The 19,991-nt window shown below is 43.8% G+C and overlaps 1 protein-coding gene across 1 annotated transcript in view; it reads left to right on the top strand.

The window, feature by feature from the left end:
* Nucleotides 1-19,991, top strand: part of LOC135536392 (transcription factor COE3-like) — a gene marked incomplete at its 3' end in the record, with an annotated part of 48,924 nt that overhangs the window by 2,260 nt on the left and 26,673 nt on the right. The window contains exons 5-6 of the mRNA XM_064962737.1: nucleotides 2,198-2,271; nucleotides 4,085-4,153. Coding sequence (XP_064818809.1) covers nucleotides 2,198-2,271; nucleotides 4,085-4,153 — 143 coding nt within the window. The remainder of the gene's footprint in view (nucleotides 1-2,197; nucleotides 2,272-4,084; nucleotides 4,154-19,991) is intronic.

Genomic DNA, 19,991 nt, shown 5'->3' on the forward strand with positions numbered 1-19,991 from the left:
GAGCCTGTAAGTTATTAGGCCATGTGTGGTTGTGTTTTTTTTATCGTTTATATTTCACTATAAATCAGCTCGCTCTCGGGTTGGAGCGATTGTAATTGTTGTTATTATTTTTTATTTTATACAACTTTTGTGACTCGGCTATAGAGATGGACAGTTGTAGATATCCGGTATATAGTTAATTACAATAATAACCTTTAGTGGCCTCTCTTTAATTCGGGTGGTAAGCTCCAGGGGTCTCCCGTATACCCGTGCACGATTCCCCTTAATGTTGATTTAATTCGCAGCAAAAGTGTTTAATGGGGTCTATTTAATTTCCCTTTTTAAAATCGTAATTATACTTTGACACGAGATATTATATATATTTTTGGGGAGAGAATGCTATGAAATATTTAGCTGATATTACCGTTCATGAAATGAATAGGTTATGTAGGTCTACTACCGTGCTTTGTGTATTGGCTCGTGAGCGCATTTTTAGTCAATTAACCACTAATTTGTCTTATGTGCTAATAGATGGGATGTCGAAGCCATCAACAAACATAGGTCTTATCTGCTATGTAGTATAATTGTGCGTTGACAGTCCATCAGTTCAGAAATATTCAAATAATTATTTATTGTGACAAACAGACGAGACTATTATTGCTCAAAGAAAGTCTCGGTTCAATAACAAGAGACCCTTTTAATAGGAGAGGCCACTTGAGTGGACAATGTGGCGCGTTTCCTCAACCTGAATGTTTTCGGAAATCACTCTCGGCTAGTATGGGCTTATTTTTAAGTGCACTCCGCCAAGTTCACTTGAATAGCCTATAGCTTCAGTGTCTAGGGTTAAACAGCATTTTTATGACCAGTTTGTTTATTCCTATTTTGTCACCTCTTATTATTATATAGGAAATATAGGCTACATGTTAGATTCGCCCCACTCCTCGTTGACTGTAGCCTATAGGTCTGTCTATGATCAGAGAGTCAATGACGCTGAACCGTCAGTTTATGGATTTCTGTTTCTTCAGCCGAGACACGGGAAATAAATCACATGATGATAACTGCAATACTCCCCAAATCCCTCACATATAGATGTTGTAGCTCGTCTATGTGGTACCCCTCTCACCTCCAATGGGACAGAGCTGTTTCGTGTTGTGTTTTCACCTACTACCAGAAGCACCAAAAACAATATTAAAATCCCTATCTCATTTTGCTGTGAAATATTTATGTAGTGATGTTTTTTTTAATTCAGCCGCTTATGTCCCCTCTTGCTATAGCATCGTTGTTGTTTATTGTTAAATCAATTGTGATAGGCCCTATAGTGTGTCATGCGTTTTACTTAATTGCTAATTATAAAGAGTTTATCTTTGATTAAAAGCCCCGCTTCTTTGGTTTTACATTCATCCAAGATGTAACGGCGGTGCGCGCGGGATAGGCAGGCTGCTGTTGTCGGGCTGTAGCCGTGCATCACAGACCCGGGGCAGAACGAGGGGAGGGAGAGAGACAGACAGAGAGCAAAAAGAACTGAGGCCGAGCGCACCTACAGCTCCACGCCATCTGTTAAAGCCAATGTTCAAAAATTACTCAACCGAACCCCCCGACACGCTTTTTTTTTGTATCCGAGAAAAATCATTGTTAGCGGCTCAAAATAAACAACAGATTGCCCATTAGCTCGTTCCCCACGAAATATCTGTAGATTAGAATGGCGCTGATGTATACGGAAATGGGTATTATTTACATCGCCCATCTGCAGCAGAACCAACGTGGTGTTGGTATTATCCTAGGATAATGAATAAAACATATATAAACAACATATACACATATTAACCTATTTGACATTTTTTGTTGTGGTCTAGCAAATCATTTAGGCTATTTATTTACATTACAATATATATACATATATATTTTGTAAAGAAATGAATTGTTTGGAAATTATCTACGAGAAATGATTTTATTTTTTGAATTTACAATTTAACCTATAAAACGTAAACTATACAATTGCTGTATGTAGACCTATATGTCAATATTAGTAGGCCTATATACTTTATGAATTAATAATCAATTATATAATGAATTGATCCATTTATGAATTGAATGTTATTGTGGTGTAGGTTAAGGTTTATATCCTATAGCCCACAGAGATCGGCAAATGTGCAACGTGTTATATCCAGTTCGATATTTTAAACGTCTGCTTCTGATGTATTTCTCGCTTTGATCCAAGGCTATTATCTATGAAGGTCAAGACAAAAACCCAGAGATGTGCCGAGTGCTTCTCACACACGAAATCATGTGCAGGTAAGAGCTTGTCACGGTGATTAGCTACATTTCAACGTCCTTTTAATATATGCTTGTTTAAAAAAAATATATTTCTTTGTTTTGTTATTAAAATGCTGAGTTGGGGGATTTTTGAGGATAGTCCTTAGTAGATGTATTAGCGCATCAACCTCAATCTCTTGTTGCAATGAAAACACGTCGGTCCATATCGGTAGAATCAAAGCCAATTTGACATAGACTGCCTATACCTCAGACATAGTATCATGCCAAATAGAATATGATAACTAGGGAGTTTGCATTCAATGACCGTTAGGAATTACAGGCCAGAATCCCTATATCGATTTAGCCTTCTATAGTCGGGTTTGATTGGTCAACTGACAACAGACACAACACATAGAACAGATGACGGCACATTCCTGTGTTCTGTCAACGGGCGTTCCTTTTGACTCGCGGAATAAAAAAAACAACAGAAATGGAGCTTTGATAATCTTGCCCCCCCCTTGTATTAGATAAAGTCACTGCTCTTATGAAGTTGGGTTGAATCCCTGTTTGTCACGAGCTGACCCATACAGTAGCCCACACAGAAGGCGTCATCCTGCTCCAAGAGGGTCGAACTACATGCACCTCATCACCACGCCATAATGTACAAAAAACATAAGCTATGTTTTCCCTTTAGATGACGGTTTGCATATCAATGAATGTATCAGAGGTGTGTGTGTGTGTTTGTATATACACTGCTTGTATATTAAAGGCCGTTTCCGTTGAAAACACAGATGTGGTTTGGAGCTCTAGAAGTGGAGGACTGTTAGACGTTGTTTATTCACTTTAACTTCCAGTAGCAGCTTTAAAGAGCTTCACACTCTCCTCACACCATATGGTGTTCACTGAGCTCGTCTGGACATGTAACCATCATACAACTAGGCTTTAAAAAAAATCAAAAATAAAGTGAGAATAAAGCATAACATTTTGGTATAATTTCAGCATGAATAAAACTGTACCACACAGTATTGGATCGGTCCTATCCCCATCGGTAGCTATGGCTAGACCCCAGCACCATAACCAGCACCACCGGCTAAACCGAGACAATGCTACTTCAGTGAAAGATTGATGCAGGGGCTGCATGGCTTCTGAGCGTTCTAATGAATCTCTGGCCTATCACAGAAAGGCTGGTTTTGAAGATGGCCGTCTGCATCCTCTCCAGAATTAACAGCTTGACAATTAGAGGGAAACAAAAAAAGCTGAAGCTGTGGAAAGACGATTCCCAAGCCTCCTGGCGTCTTCTGTTCTCAGTTCAGTGCTAGAGACACAACACCACAAACATGTTGTCTCCCTGAGACTAGCAAACGTGCAGCAGCAGTGCTCGGCAATGCTAAGGGCTACGTCCCAAATCGCACCCTATTCCCTACGTAGTGCACTACATTTGACCAGAGGTCTATGGGAATAGGGTGCCATTTGGGACACAGATGGGGGAGATGTTTACCCGTTTGCCCTGCGTGGCGAGACTGACTCGGTTCCGTACCAATCAACAGACAGACAGACAGCTAGCGTCAGGCATACAGGCACAGCTCAGCAACAATCATGATCTAAACACTGTCACGCTTAGATAAATATAGAATTTAAAGAATTAAAAGAAAATGTTTTGAAGTAACAATTAAACATGCGAAGATCCACACTGTGTGAATCTCTTTGAGCTGCAGTTTACACACGCAGCCCAAATCTGATACATATTTTTATAACCCATCTGGATCTTTTGCCTATAAAAAGGGTCAAAAGATAAGAATTGGTCTGCCTGTGTGAACCTGACTTGATCACATCATCATTTCCTCCTCTCTAGTCGGTGTTGTGATAAGAAGAGTTGTGGCAACAGGAACGAGACTCCTTCAGACCCCGTTATCATCGACAGGTAAGGAACAGACCGCTGTTCGCTACAGATCTTTCCTCTATTCTGGTTTAGTCGTGTGGCGTGTGCTGTGTGTATGTGCTGTGTGTATGTGCTGTGTGTATGTGCTGTGTGTATGTGCTGTGTGTATGTGCTGTGTGTATGTGCTGTGTGTATGTGCTGTGTGTATGTGCTGTGTGTATGTGCGGAGTGTATGTGCTGTGTGTATGTGCTGTGTGTATGTGCTGTGTGTATGTGCGGAGTGCGATGGTCATGGTTGTTGTAGTCATTCCGGGACAATTGTTGTAGTCATTCTTGGGGATTCTGTGGTGCCCAACTTCTGTCTCTCTGTCTCGCAGCATTGTACTGTCTCTGTGTTTGTTGTTCTCCTGCGTTGTTGCACAGGTGGGTTGACTTGGAAACCCGGAGGTCTCCGTGGGGGATTGGGTAATTGCTAGCGAGTTGTCAGGGGAAACAGTTTCCTCGGCCGTTCCTCTCTGTGCTCAGCCCTGCTGTGGGAGTCAGTCGTTAACGCTTGGAGTGCGCTTGGCTTTACAGTCAGACTTGTATCATTGAGTGGCCGCCTCCTAATTTACGAACAAGTGTTTTCTATTCAGTACCCTGTCATTTATTCCACTGTACTGTATTTCCATGTGGATCTGAGTGCTTGGCTGCCTTCCTACATGCGGCCCACTGTCCAGGAGAGCTTGATATGAACGTTACATGTCTTGTTACTGCTACTGGCTGAGCACAGTTTTCTCAGTCCTAGTTCATTGGATGTGAACAAGTATGTTGGGAGAAGGAAAGACGACGAGTTAAAACCAGGGTGAAATATGGAGAAACCAGGAGAGGGCATGGAGAAAGACGAGTTAAAACCAGGGTGAAATATGGAGAAACCAGGAGAGGGAAAGACGACGAGTTAAAACCAGGGTGAAATATGGAGAAACCAGGAGAGGGAAAGACGACGAGTTAAAACTTAAAACCAGGGTGAAATATGGAGAAACCAGGAGAGGGAAAGACAACAAGTTAAAACCAGGGTGAAATATAGAGAAACCAGGAGAGGGAAAGATGAGGAGAGTTAAAACCAGGGTGAAATATGGAGAAACCAGGAGAGGGAAAGACGACGAGTTAAAACCAGGGTGAAATATGGAGAAACCAGGAGAGGGAAAGACGACGAGTTAAAACCAGGGTGAAATATGGAGAAACCAGGAGAGTGAAAGACGACGTTAAAACCAGTTAAAACTTAAAACCAGGGTGAAATATGGAGAAACCAGGAGAGGGAAAGACAACGAGTTAAAACCAGGGTGAGATATGGAGAAACCAGGAGAGGGAAAGAAACGACGAGTTAAAACCAGGGTGAAATATGGAGAAACCAGGAGAGGGAAAGACGACGTTAAAACCAGTTAAAACCAGGGTGAAATATGGGCCACCAGTGGATAGCAATGCCAATGTTTGAGTTGTTAGAATAGCTGTTTGCTTAGCGGTGAGTATTTGGTATCTGACACAGGGAACATCTCTCTTTATTAGTAATCAAATATGGACGGCCAGTTGCTGCCTTTCACTCAGTCAGTCAGCGACAGAGTCTATGTGTCAACCAGTGGAACACAGAGCTGACAGACGACTCACATTCTGGACCGGAGCAGTTCTGGCAGAATGTATGCATGTTTACATGTATTCACAATCACGTGTGTGATTGCATTCTGGGTATTTATGCGTTCATTTACCGCCATTACACACTATTGTATTATGACTGTATATGTATTTATGAACGTGTCTATTATGACTGTATATTGTATTTAGGTTATTTTGTTGTTACTTAGAAACATATAACATTTTTATTAATGGAATGTTGTTTTGTGGTTAATAGGTAGAGTTAAAATGATGCCTTTAAGACCTACTTCAGTTGGACACATCTATACACATCTATACACGTCTATACACGTCTATACACGTCTATACACGTCTATACACATCTATACACATCTATACACGTCTTTACACGTCTATACACATCTATACACATCTATACGCATATATACGCATCTATACGCATCTATACACATCTATACACATCTATACACACCTATACACACCTATACACATCTATACACGTGTTTCAGATCTACTTCAGTTGGACACATCTATACACGTGTTTCCATGTGTTTCTATATCACCTCCTATTGGTTGAGAAATGGACTTCATTATTTGACAGTGGAATGACAGTGTGTGATGTGATATGTCCATGAGTGTGTGTGTGTGATGTGTGTGATGTGTGTGTGTGTGTGTGTGTGTGTGTGTGTGTGTGATGTGATATGTCCATGAGTGTGAGTGTGTGTGTGTGTGTGTGTGTGTGTGTGTATGTGTGTGTGTGTGTGTGTGTGTGTGTGTGATGTGATATGTCCATGAGTGTGAGTGTGTGTGTGTGTGTGTGTGTGTGTGTGTGTGTGTGTGTGTGTGTTATGTCATCTGTCCAGTATTAGTAATAACCTGTTAACACGGTAGATTTGATTAGTTCTGTGCTTAGCACGGTTATCACTCTGCAATGTTGTTGCTTTATTTTATTAGTATTTTATTAGTATATTATTATCATTTTGTTACTATTTTATTAGTATTTTATTAGTATTTTATTATTTTATTAGTATTGTATTAGTATTCTATTTTAATTTTATTATTATTGTATTAGTATTTTATTTGTATTTTATTATTTTAGTAGTATTGTATTAGTATTTTATTATTATTGTATTATTATTTTATTAGTATTGTATTAGTATTTTATTAGTATTTTATTAGTATTTTATTAGTATTGTTTAACTATGGTGAACTTGAGGCCCTGACTGAGAGGAAGGGAAGACGTTGCAGATTGACAGTCCAAATAGACCGTAGAACTGCGACACAACAGATGAGATCTGAGACGTAATTCAATCATGAGTAAAAAAAAAGAGAGAGAACAAAACGCTGTGTCTCACATAACCTCGAGCCAGTGCTCTGTAAGTCTCACAGCGAGCCGGTTTGTTATGGTGTGAAGCTGTGGAAACGTGTAGCCTAGCCGTTCCCCTCCCCGTACCCTCCCCTTTGCCTGCTATGATCCCTGGGAAGGCAGATGAAACATGTAGCCTAGCTGTTCCCCTCCCCGTACTCTCCCCTTTGCCTGCTATGATCCCTGGGAAGGCAGAGGAAACGTGTAGCCTAGCCGTTCCCCTCCCCGTACCCTCCCCTTTGCCTGCTATGATCCCTGGGAAGGCAGAGGAAACATGTAGCCTAGCCGTTCCCCTCCCCGTACCCTCCCCTTTGCCTGCTATGATCCCTGGGAAGGCAGAGGAAACATGTAGCCTAGATTTTCCCCTCCCCGTACCCTCCCATTTGCCTGCTATGATCCCTGGGAAGGCAGAGGAAACACAAGGTCTTTTTCACTTGTCTTGCCCGGTGATAATGCTTCAAAGTCAGGTGAGCACTTTAAAACAGGGCGTCTCTGACATAATGAGCGCTAGCTGCTCTGCCCACAAAACTGCTTGACTTTGTATTGTGACTAAAACACAGTTAAAAAGGGATCCAGTGTCTCTGCACTTTGTGCTTCAATCTCACCCAACAATGTGAGTGTAACAGAAGTCCAAAAGGAACATTGGACAGAGAAGGAAGGGGGATCGGGACGGAGAGTGGATGGAATCCCATGACAGAGAGAGAGAGAGAGAGAGGGAGCTTGATAGATAGAGAGAGAGAGAGAGGGGGGGAGCTAGATAGATAGAGAGAGAGAGGGGGGAGCCAGATAGAGAGAGAGAGAGAGGGGGGGGAGGGGGAGCTAGATTGAAAGAGAGAAGGGGGAGCTAGATAGAGAGAGAGGGGGGAGCTAGATAGATAGAGAGAGAGAGAGAGAGAGAGAGAGAGAGAGGGGGAGCTAGATAGAGAGAGAGAGAGAAAGAGAGAGGGGGAGGAGTGAGCTAGATAGAGAGAGAGAGAGAGTGGATGGAATCCCATGACAGAGACAAGAGAAGCAAAAAAAAAAAAAAAAAATGAGGATATTGTAGTGGAAGTTGAAACAAGCGGATTTAAAAAAAAGCTTCACATTTTCATTGTGATGTGTGTGAATGGGTCTGGGGTGTGGGTTTCAATAGAGGGAGGGAGTCGATCCGTCCTGTGGAATCACTAAAGCAGATGGATGTCATTAGGCTCTGCTATTGTCTGTAGACGAACTTCCATGAGCCCGTGGTTTTATCCTGTGTACATCCACCCAGACAGAAATCACTGCAACGCTCGTCATCGGTGACTGCAGAGCTAATGTACTGTATATGAAGATCACAAGAGATGAGGAGAAGAGGAAACACAGCTCTATCCGTAATGCTATTGTCTCTGTATGTTTGGGTCTTTTTTTTTGCTGTAGCTATGGACATTTAAACATGTGTATGAAACGTTTATATTTTATTTTAATTTATTTTAATTGGCTATCAGGTTTTTATTGTTATTGATGTGTCTTATGTTCTGTGTCGAATGGTTTCTTGGAAATGTGGGTTTTGCATGTACATGGACAGAGTGTCCATCTGGGTGAAACTGACAGGAGAGAGAGAGAGAGAGAGAGAGAGAGAGAGAGACAGAGAGGGGTGGGGGTGGGGGGAGCTAGATAGAGAGAGAGAGAGAGAGAGAGAGAGGGAGCTAGATAGAAAGAGAGAGAGAGAGCGAGACAGAGAGAGAGGGGGGAGAGCTAGAGAGAGAGAGAGAGAGAGAGAGAGAGAGAGGGAGAGAGAGTGAGGTAGATAGAGAGATAGAGAGAGAGAGAGAGAGAGAGAGAGAGAGGGAGAGGGAGAGGGAGAGAGAGTGAGGTAGATAGAGAGATAGAGAGAGAGAGAGAGAGGGAGAGAGGTAGAGGGAGAGAGAGAGGGAGAGAGAGAGGTGGATAGAGAGATAGAGAGAGAGAGAGAGAGAGAGAGAGAGAGAGAGAGAGAGAGAGGGAGAGAGAGAGAGAGTGAGGTAGATAGAGTGATAGAGAGAGAGAGAGAGAGAGAGAGAGAGAGAGAGGAGAGAGAGAGTGAGGTAGATAGAGAGATAGAGAGAGAGAGAGAGTGAGGTAGATAGAGAGATAGAGAGAGAGAGAGAGAGAGGAGAGAGGTAGAGGGGAGAGAGAGAGAGAGAGAGAGAGAGAGGGAGAGAGAGTGAGGTAGATAGAGAGATAGAGAGAGAGAGAGAGGGAGAGAGGGAGAGAGAGAGAGGTAGAGGGAGAAGGAGAGGGAGAGGGAGAGAGGTAGAGGGAGAGGGAAGGTTCTACACTGTTGGGGTATGCTAAGCGGTCCGGTCTCCTGATCCATTATCGATAACGCTCTCAGCAACATTTCCCCAGATGGCAGGGCACGGCAGGCCAGTCACACTGCTAGTTGGCACGATGCAGGACAGTAACTGGCAAACTGGCAAACTGGCATTTTCACTGGAGTTTAGGAGACTTATCATTCCAAATGTGTCCCATTTTCCCGTAGTCGAGCCAGACATCTGTTTATCCCATTTTCTGTTGGACTTTTGTTACAGCTTTAGGTTTTTGTGGAGGGAAAAAGTCGGTTTCGATTTAACAGCTGTTGCAGAATTTCGTCATTTGACCCCAGTGCATCTTTAAAATATTAGAAAATAACCCAGACACTACTACTCCTGTTCTGTACATGATAGCTATTTGTTATCGACTTAAAGATAAATATTTGTTGTATTTGTTATTTAAATGTTCTACTCTCGTCTGTAGGTCTACAGGACAGCCTCAGTAAACCAACATCCTGGGTATTCGGATCAGTCAGAACATAGAACAGCCTCGGTAAACCAACATCCTGGTTATTCGGATCAGTCAGAACACAGAACAGCCTCGGTAAACCAACATCCTGGTTATTCGGATCAGTCAGAACACAGAACAGCCTCGGTAAACCAACATCCTGGGTATTCGGATCAGTCAGAACACAGAACAGCCTCGGTAAACCAACATCCATTTACATTTACATTTACATTTAAGTCATTTGGCAGACGCTCTTATCCAGAGCGACTTACAAATTGGTGAATTCACCTTATGACATCCAGTGGAACAGCCACTTTACAATAGTGCATCTAAATCATTTAAGGGGGTGAGAAGGATTACTTTATCCTATCCTAGGTATTCCTTAAAGAGGTGGGGTTTCAGGTGTCTCCGGAAGGTGGTGATTGACTCCGCTGTCCTGGCGTCGTGGGTATTCTGATCAGTCAGAACTTGGCTGTAGTGGGTTCATCTGCTCTACAGCGTCAGCTTATGTTTTGGTGATCTAATAATGGCGTTGTGTCTGAAGGGTGATTGGTGGGTTTTCCTCGCTACTAGAGCTTCCTTTCACTTCCTGTCACAAAGGTCAAGATGACCGACCTCTCCAGACAGCTCACTCATTGAATTATTCATGACATTGACTATTTGTGGTGGTGTGTGTGTGTGTGTGTGTGTTAGTCAGAAGTAGTTCACTATGTAGAGGGAATAGGGTGCCGTTATTCTCTCCACTTCGTGTCATTCATTCATACAGCTCATTTAAGGAGACGGAGCTCCTTCTCCTTGCACCCGTGTTCAACTATTAATATCATGTCGTTTGGGTCCGTTTCTGACCTTGCTTTATCATTCATTATGTTCATATAAGGATTAGGGAGGATTGTTGTGACCGTTTCCACACCTTGTCGACGGCTAACAGTCCATGTATAACGCTCCTGTCCCTGCTGGGGCTTTTCTTATTGAGAGAAAACAACACTGAAGACAGTAGTCAACATTGACCCAATGGCCAGTGTTTTCATTTCCCTCTTCCTTTTCTTTAAGCAAGCAGACAGACACTTTAAAGAGCTGTTTAGGTTTTTCTCTCCCCCTCCTCTCTCATGGCTTCTTCGCTAAAGCGTGATTATAACCACACTCAGCCAGAGTTGCTGTACAAATGGCAGCGTTTATAAGGTCAGCTCTTTTGTGGTGAAACGCTATGTAAATTAGGATCTGCTGTGAAAAAAGAAGGGGGGACATTAAACTCAATTCAATTCATTGTCCTCCTTAATGTCATTTTCCGTTTTGCTAAACGTCGAGTCCTGGATGGACTGCCAGGATGTATTTCTGAGTTGATTTTAATATCAGCTAGGAAACAGAGAGGAGGGAGGGGGTCATATATATATATCACTCATATATATCCCATTTAGCAGACGCTTTTGTCCAAAGCGACTTACAAGTCAGCTGGGGCCACTACTTTTACATATGGGTGGTCCCAGCGGGAGAACCCACGACGCTTGGCGTTGCAAGCGCCATGCTCTACCGGAGCCACACAGGGGGTGGTGTGTGGATACAACCTGGGAAAGCTAAGTGATGATGAAGGTATATTTATTAAAGTGATAGTTCACCCCCCCAAAAAAAGAAAATAAATAATAACACATTGGCTCGCCTTGTAAAAAGTTAGCATTTGAAACAGAGGTCAGGAAAAGCTCAACCAAAGCATAGATTGCTGTTATACCTTGTCCACAGACTGCCTACAGGGTAAGGAAACCAACATGTCATTTTATCATTTAATTAGGCCTAGCCCTTTAAGTTCATTTAATTACATGTTTTCATGGCACCTGCACGGTCAGTGATTAAACCAGAGTGTTAAGGGTTAATTCTCACCTCCTCCTACATACCCCCCCCGAAAGGAATGCAATATACTATGAATGAATCTATAAAGCGCTATAAGGTCTCATACATGCTTATAACAAGTAATAATACATTATAGCTGTGTGCCCTAAGTGAAATGTCACTTTTGCCTTCAGGGGACTTTTCGGTAGTGTATATTTCTCGTTACTGTGTATCCAGTGTGAAAATGACTGTGTCTTCCCCAGGTTTCTAATGTACCTCTGGCCCTAACAACCCAGGTAGTGTTGATATCAAACAGCCAGTATAGTTCAGATTAATGAGAGGGCTAGTAGGAACTACAGCGCCCTGACATCCACCCACTACAGCTGCTGTGTTTCCTACAGACACAGTACACAGGTCAGAACATCTAAAGGGGTATCTATGAGCCAGTCAGCAACCTCTGGGAGAGGGAGGGAGAGAGGTGGAGGGAGAGGGGAGAGGGAGAGAGGGGGAGGGAGGGAGAGAGGTGGAGGGAGAGGGAGAGGGAGAGAGGTGGAGGGAGAGGGGGAGGGTGGAGGGAGGGGGAGAGGGGAGAGGTGGAGAGGGGGAGGGGGAGGGAGGGAGAGGGAGAGAGGTGGGGGAGGGAGGGAGGGAGGGGGAGGGAGGGCGGGAGAGGGGGAGGGAGAGGGAGGGACAGAGGGAGAAAGAGAGGGAGAAGGGGGGGGGGATGGAGATGGCGGGAGGAGAGGGAGAGAGGAGGAGACAGGAGAGGGAGTGCAGGAGGTAGAGAGAGTTCTACTTGTTTTCCTTCAGAGCTTCTTTATGGTCAAATCTACAGATGGAGACGTCCCAGCCAGATTGAGGAGGGGTGAAATAACAAAGGAAACCTCCACATGTTTTTATTTCCTGTATCGTACGTACAGTTGTACGGCTGTGGGTGACTCAAACACATCTGTTAGTGTTTGCCGACCGTATAACCCCGGCAGACACTTACTTGGCGGTGTGTGTATCCGTGGTTGGTTCCTTTTTGAACTGCCAATCACAGCCTTGGTTTTGCTTCTCTCTCATTTGTTTGTTTGGCTTCCCATTATATAGCTGTCTCATTTTTGCCTTTGGCATGTTAACCTACACCGTGTGATCCTTGTACACAGAAACCAGAGGGCTTACGGTTTGTATGTTTTTTTTAAAGAAAAGCAAGAGAGGGGTGGTTGAGGTGAGAGAGGGAGGAGGGAGGGAGGGAGGAGGGAGGGAGGAGGGGGAGGGAGGGAGGAGGGACAGAGGAGGGAGGAGGGAGGCAGGGATGGAGGGGAGGGAGAGGAGGGGAGGGGAGGGAGGGAGGGGAGGGAGGAGGGGGAGGGGGGGAGGGAGGGAGAAAGCGAGGGCTGTCAAAAATGGAGTGAGGGGCCTTGATAAAAACCACTCCAGGTTTCTGGTTACTGCCTTATCAATGGGAATGAGAGATAGATACTACAGCACTATTGTTAGTCAGTTTGTCGGTTGTCTTTGATTAATTGCCTTAAAGAATGTAACATGCAAAACGTATGAATGTAACCAAGGCCTGATTGTGGTTATATCATCTCTAAAAAGGATCATTGTCTGTGTGCACACTTCACATATATAACAATCCAACTCTTCAAACATATATACACTTATATAACAAACCAACTCTTCAAACGTATATACACTTATTTAACAAACCAACTCTTCAAATCATATATACACTTATTTAACAATCCAACTCTTCAAACGTATATACACTTATTTAACAAACCAACTCTTCGTATATACACTTATATAACAAACCAACTCTTCAAACATATATACACTTATTTAACAAACCAACTCTTCAAACATATATACACTTATTTAACAAACCAACTCTTCAAACGTATATACACTTATTTAACAAACCAACTCTTCAAACATATATACACTTATTTAACAAACCAACTCTTCAAACGTATATACACTTATTTAACAAACCAACTGTTCAAACATATATACACTTATTTAACAATCCAACTCTTCAAACATATATACACTTATTTAACAAACCAACTCTTCAAACATATATCCACTTATTTAACAAACCAACACTTCAAATCATATATACACTTATTTAACAAACCAACACTTCAAACATATATATACTTATTTAACAAACCAACACTTCAAATCATATATACACTTATTTAACAAACCAACACTTCAAACATATATACACTTATTTAACAAACCAACTCTTCAAACATATATACACTTATTTAACAAACCAACACTTCAAACATATATACACTTATTTAACAAACCAACACTTCAAAACATATATACACTTATTTAACAAACCAACACTTCAAACATATATACACTTATTTAACAAACCAACACTTCAAACATATATACACTTATTTAACAAACCAACACTTCAAAACATATATACACTTATTTAACAAACCAACACTTCAAATCATATATACACTTATTTAACAAACCAACTCTTCAAACATATATACACTTATTTAACAAACCAACTCTTCAAACAAATATACACTTATTTAACAAACCAACACTTCAAAACATATATACACTTATTTAACAAACCAACACTTCAAACATATATACACTTATTTAACAAACCAACACTTCAAATCATATATACACTTATTTAACAAACCAACTCTTCAAACATATATACACTTATATAACAAACCAACTCTTCAAACATATATACACTTATATAACAAACCAACTCTTCAAACAAATATACACTTATTTAACAAACCAACTCGTCAAACATATATACACTTATTTAACAAACCAACACTTCAAACATATATACACTTATTTAACAAACCAACACTTCAAAACATATATACACTTATTTAACAAACCAACACTTCAAAACATATATACACTTATTTAACAAACCAACACTTCAAAACATATATACACTTATTTAACAAACCAACACATATTCACATCGATTCACATATGCACATTTACCAGAACCGATTTAACATTTTCACCTTAATTATGTAACATTGATTATAAATAATTTCATGTTCCATGGCCGACTGGGTGGTAATGGCTCGGTGAGAGGCCTACAGCTGTCCAATGACAACACGGGCAGTATTATAATGAATGAAGATTGTCACGTTATACGGTAGGGTGTGATGGACTGGCTGAGCTTCAGGCCTGAGGAGCCACAGAGTTGAACCTGTAACTTGGCTGATGGACTGGCTGAGCTTCAGGCCTGAGGAGCCACAGAGTTGAACCTGTAACTTGGCTGATGGACTGGCTGAGCTTCAGGCCTGAGGAGCCACAGAGTTGAACCTGTAACTTGGCTGATGGACTGGCTGAGCTTCAGGCCTGAGGAGCCACAGAGTTGAACCTGTAACTTGGCTGATGGACTGGCTGAGCTTCAGGCCTGAGGAGACACAGAGCTTAACCTGTAACTTGGCTGATGGACTGGCTGAGCTTCAGGCCTGAGGAGCCACAGAGTTGAACCTGTAACTTGGCTGATGGACTGGCTGAGCTTCAGGCCTGAGGAGACACAGAGCTTAACCTGTAACTTGGCTGATGGACTGGCTGAGCTTCAGGCCTGAGGAGCCACAGAGTTGAACCTGTAACTTGGCTGATGGACTGGCTGAGCTTCAGGCCTGAGGAGCCACAGAGTTGAACCTGTAACTTGGCTGATGGACTGGCTGAGCTTCAGGCCTGAGGAGCCACAGAGTTGAACCTGTAACTTGGCTGATGGACTGGCTGAGCTTCAGGCCTGAGGAGCCACAGAGTTGAACCTGTAACTTGGCTGATGGACTGGCTGAGCTTCAGGCCTGAGGAGCCACAGAGTTGAACCTGTAACTTGGCTGATGGACTGGCTGAGCTTCAGGCCTGAGGAGCCACAGAGTTGAACCTGTAACTTGGCTGATGGACTGGCTGAGCTTCAGGCCTGAGGAGCCACAGAGTTGAACCTGTAACTTGGCTGATGGACTGGCTGAGCTTCAGGCCTGAGGAGACACAGAGCTTAACCTGTAACTTGGCAGGCTAGTCTAACTCTCACACTCTCTCTGAGAAAATGAAAACCACTCTCTGTCACAATCTTTATTTTGTTCTCACCCCCCACACCCCCCTCTGTCTCTCTATCTCTCTCTCTCTGTCTCTCTCTTTCTGTCTCTCTCTCTGTCTCTCTCTCTCTCTCCCTCTCTCTCTCCCTCCCCTCTCTCTCTGTCTCTCTCTCTCTGTCTCTCTCTCTCTCTCTCTCTCCCTCCCTCTCTCTCTCTCTCTCTCTCTCTCTCTCTCTCTCTCTCTCTCTCTCTCTCTCTCTCTCCCCTGACTCCCAGCCTCCTAGACAGGTTGCTTTCCTCTGACTAACATTATTCTAACACTCACATGGACTCAATATCTCCTACAAAGTCATGTTTTAGTTGTGGTAGAATTACAGATTTCTTTACTCTTAGTACATTAATTACTAAGAAAAGTATTAGAAAAGTTATTAAGTAAACATTAGGCTGAATATAGGATGGCGTGTTGCTTGGGGAAATGAGTTTAACATGTGTCGAGAGGAAGAGATCACTCCCACACACACTCCCCACTCTCTCTCACACACTCTCTCTCACACCACACTGACTCCCAGCCTCGGAAGACAGGTCCAGCCAGTCGCTCCTGACTGAAATTATTCGAAACACACTCACACATCTTGAGTTTCCAAAAAGACCTTCTCATGTTTTGTTGTGGTGACAGAAACAAACAAGGATGGATCAGAATTTTGAATTCTTGGCCCTGCATGCCAGTACATTGCATTACAAACAGATAAATAATATGGACTAGAAAATATTGGGTGTTTATAAAAACAAAACAATCTGATTGAAATATTGAACAGTTCTTGTTGCTGTAAACAGAAATATGGATTTTTTTTTACATTTACATTTACATTTAAGTCATTTAGCAGATGCTTATCCACTTATCTCAAGCACCTTCTATCACCCAATACTTCGTCTTCTTCAGCACGAAGAAAACAACCGATTTTATTACAGCTTTAGAAGGACTGAAGAGACAGGATGACGGCTGGTGGGTCTGACAGAGTTAAAGACTATAGAGACAGGATACAAGTTAGCATCAGACCAGGCTGTGCAGCTCCAGCTAGTTAGCATCAGACCAGTCTGTTGAGCTCCAGCTAGACGAAAGCATCAGACCAGTCTTGAGTTCAGCTCCAGCTAGTTTCTCAGACCAGGCTGTTCAGCTCCAGCTAGTTAGCATCAACCAGTCTGTTGAGCTCCAGCTAGTTAGCATCAGACCAGTCCCAGCTCCAGCCAGTTAGCATCAGACCAGGCTACAAGCTCCAGATAGCATCAGACCAGTCTGAGCTCCAGCTAGTTAGCATCAGACCAGGCTGTTCAGCTCCAGCTAGTTAGCATCAGACCAGTCTGTTCAGCTCCAGCTAGTTAGCATCACACCAGTCTGTTCAGCTCCAGCTAGTTAGCATCAGACCAGTTTTTGCAGCTCCAGCAGTTAGCATCAGACCAGTCTGTTCAGCTCCAGCTAGTTAGCATCAGACCAGTCTGTTCAGCTCCAGCTAGTTAGCATCAGACCAGTCTGTTCAGCTCCAGCTAAAGCATCAGACCAGTCTGTTCAGCTCCAGCTTTAGAAGGATGAAGACCAGTCTGTGGCAGCTCCAGCTAGTTAGCATCAGACCAGGCTGTTCAGCTCCAGCAAGTTAGCATCAGACCAGTCTGTTCAGCTCCAGCTAGTTAGCATCAGACCAGGCTGTTTCAGCATCCAGTCTGTGCAGCTCCAGCTAGTTAGCATCAGACCAGTCTGTTCAGCTCCAGCTAGTTAGCTGTCTGTTCAGCTCCAGCTAGTTAGCATCAGACCAGTCTGTTCAGCTCCAGCTAGTTAGCATCAGACCAGTCTGTTCAGCTCCAGCTAGTTAGCATCAGACCAGTCTGTTCAGCTCCAGCTAGTTAGCATCAGACCAGTCTGTTCAGCTCCAGCTAGTTAGCATCAGACCAGTCTGTTCAGCTCCAGCTAGTTAGCATCAGACCAGGCTGTTCAGCTCCAGCTAGTTAGCATCAGACCAGTCTGTTCAGCTCCAGCTAGTTAGCATCAGACCAGTCTGTTCAGCTCCAGCTAGTTAGCATCAGACCAGTCTGTTCAGCTCCAGCTAGTTAGCATCAGACCAGTCTGTTCAGCTCCAGCTAGTTAGCATCAGACCAGTCTGTTCAGCTCCAGCTAGTTAGCATCAGACCAGTCTGTTCAGCTCCAGCTAGTTAGCATCAGACCAGTCTGTTCAGCTCCAGCTAGTTAGCATCAGACCAGTCTGTGCAGCTCCAGCTAGTTAGCATCAGACCAGTCTGTGCAGCTCCAGCTAGTTAGCATCAGACCAGTCTGTTCAGCTCCAGCTAGTTAGCATCAGACCAGTCTGTTCAGCTCCAGCTAGTTAGCATCAGACCAGTCTGTTCAGCTCCAGCTAGTTAGCATCAGACCAGTCTGTTCAGCTCCAGCTAGTTAGCATCAGACCAGTCTGTTCAGCTCCAGCTAGTTAGCATCAGACCAGTCTGTTCAGCTCCAGCTAGTTAGCATCAGACCAGTCTGGACAGCTCAAGCCTCTGAGTGATGCATCAGACCAGTCTGTTCAGCTCCAGCTTTAGCATCAGACCAGTCTGTTCAGCTCCAGCTAGTTAGCATCAGACCAGTCTGTTCAGCTTACTAGTTAGCATCAGACCAGTGCTGGATCAGCTCAAGCTAGTTAGCATCAGACAGTCTGTTCAACCAGCTAGTTAGCATCAGACCAGTCTGTTCAGCTCAAGCTAGTTAGCATCAGACCAGTCTGTTCAACTCCAGCTAGTTAGCATCACACAGGCACACAGAGTGGACATATGTGTTCTAACAGGGCCTCATTTGATTGTGACACAAACAGGGACACTTTGTTGAGCAGTGTGAAAAGCACACACTCAGCCTGTGTGCTTACTGTCAACACCGTGCTGGATCCTCGACCACAGACGGTGGTTAGGACCCAGACACACCCACACACACACACACACACACACACACACACACACACACACACACACACACACACACCCACACACACACACACACACACACTCACACCCGCATGTACACACACACACACACACACACACACACACACACATACACGCACGCATACACACGCACACACTACACACACACCCACACACACACACACACACACACACACACACACACACACACACACACACACACACACACACGCTTCTTTAAAATAGACACGGACAGTTGGCGGTAGAGAGGGCTGTTTCACAATAGGTGCTGGACATGTCTCTGTGAATAACAACCAGGCGAGTTGAATCACTTCAGATTTCTTTTTTCTGGAATACAATTCCAGGTTTCATGACTTCATCCTTGAGTCAGATGTTTGGATTCCAGCTGGATAGGTCCCCAAAAATATTTACCAGTCCTTCATGTCCTATCAGATCTGTCGAGGCCAAGTCTATGTTTTACTTTGGTAGAAAAAGGAAGAATTGGTCATGTGGTTTTATCATTGATTCCTGCTTTTGTTCTTATTTTTAAGGAAGGATCTGTTTTTTTTAACGGGGTTTATGTCCTCTAAACCGTTACCCCCCCCCCCCCAAATTCTCCTCCGTTTGGGTGCTTCATCAATCCTGTAATGAAGAAAGAAAACATTTTGTCGGGGCTTTAACCACGACGGCGTGCTAGCGAGCCTGTTAGACAGCTCTCCACTTCCTGCTTCGGGGCTGTGTTTCTTGCATCCTTAATGGCACCCTATTCCCTACATAGTGCACTACTTTTGGGCCCTGGTCTATACCGTATACAAGGCTATAGTATTCCATTTGGGATGCATTCAGCCTGTGTTGGTGGTATTCCAGTCTGGCCAATGGGAGGTTGGTTCTTGTCGTTTTCTTACGGTGAAGTGCACAGCCACAGCCACTGCATTTGTTTGCCATTAGAGAAGGTTTGTAAATCAGATCAATGTGCTGCTTAGTGGTTCTCTGGTTACTGAGGTACCCCTCCTGTCACTCCTGGACCCCGTGTCTGCTCGTTGGAGCTATATCCCCCCGTCTCCCTTCTCCACCCCTCCTCCCCTGTCTCCCTTCTCTCCCCCTCCACCCCTCTCCCCCTATCTCCCTTCTCTCCCCCTGCCCCCCCTCTCCCTTCTCTCCCCTCTCCCCCCATCTCCCTTCTCTCCCCCCCCCCCCCATCTCCCTTCTCTACCCCTCCACCCCCTCCTCCCCCGTCTCCCTTCTCTCCCCCTCCACCCCTCCTCCCCCATCTCCCTTCTCCCCC

Source organism: Oncorhynchus masou, unplaced genomic scaffold (genome assembly GCF_036934945.1).
Source record: "Oncorhynchus masou masou isolate Uvic2021 unplaced genomic scaffold, UVic_Omas_1.1 unplaced_scaffold_610, whole genome shotgun sequence".
Taxonomy (NCBI): Eukaryota; Metazoa; Chordata; class Actinopteri; order Salmoniformes; family Salmonidae; genus Oncorhynchus; species Oncorhynchus masou.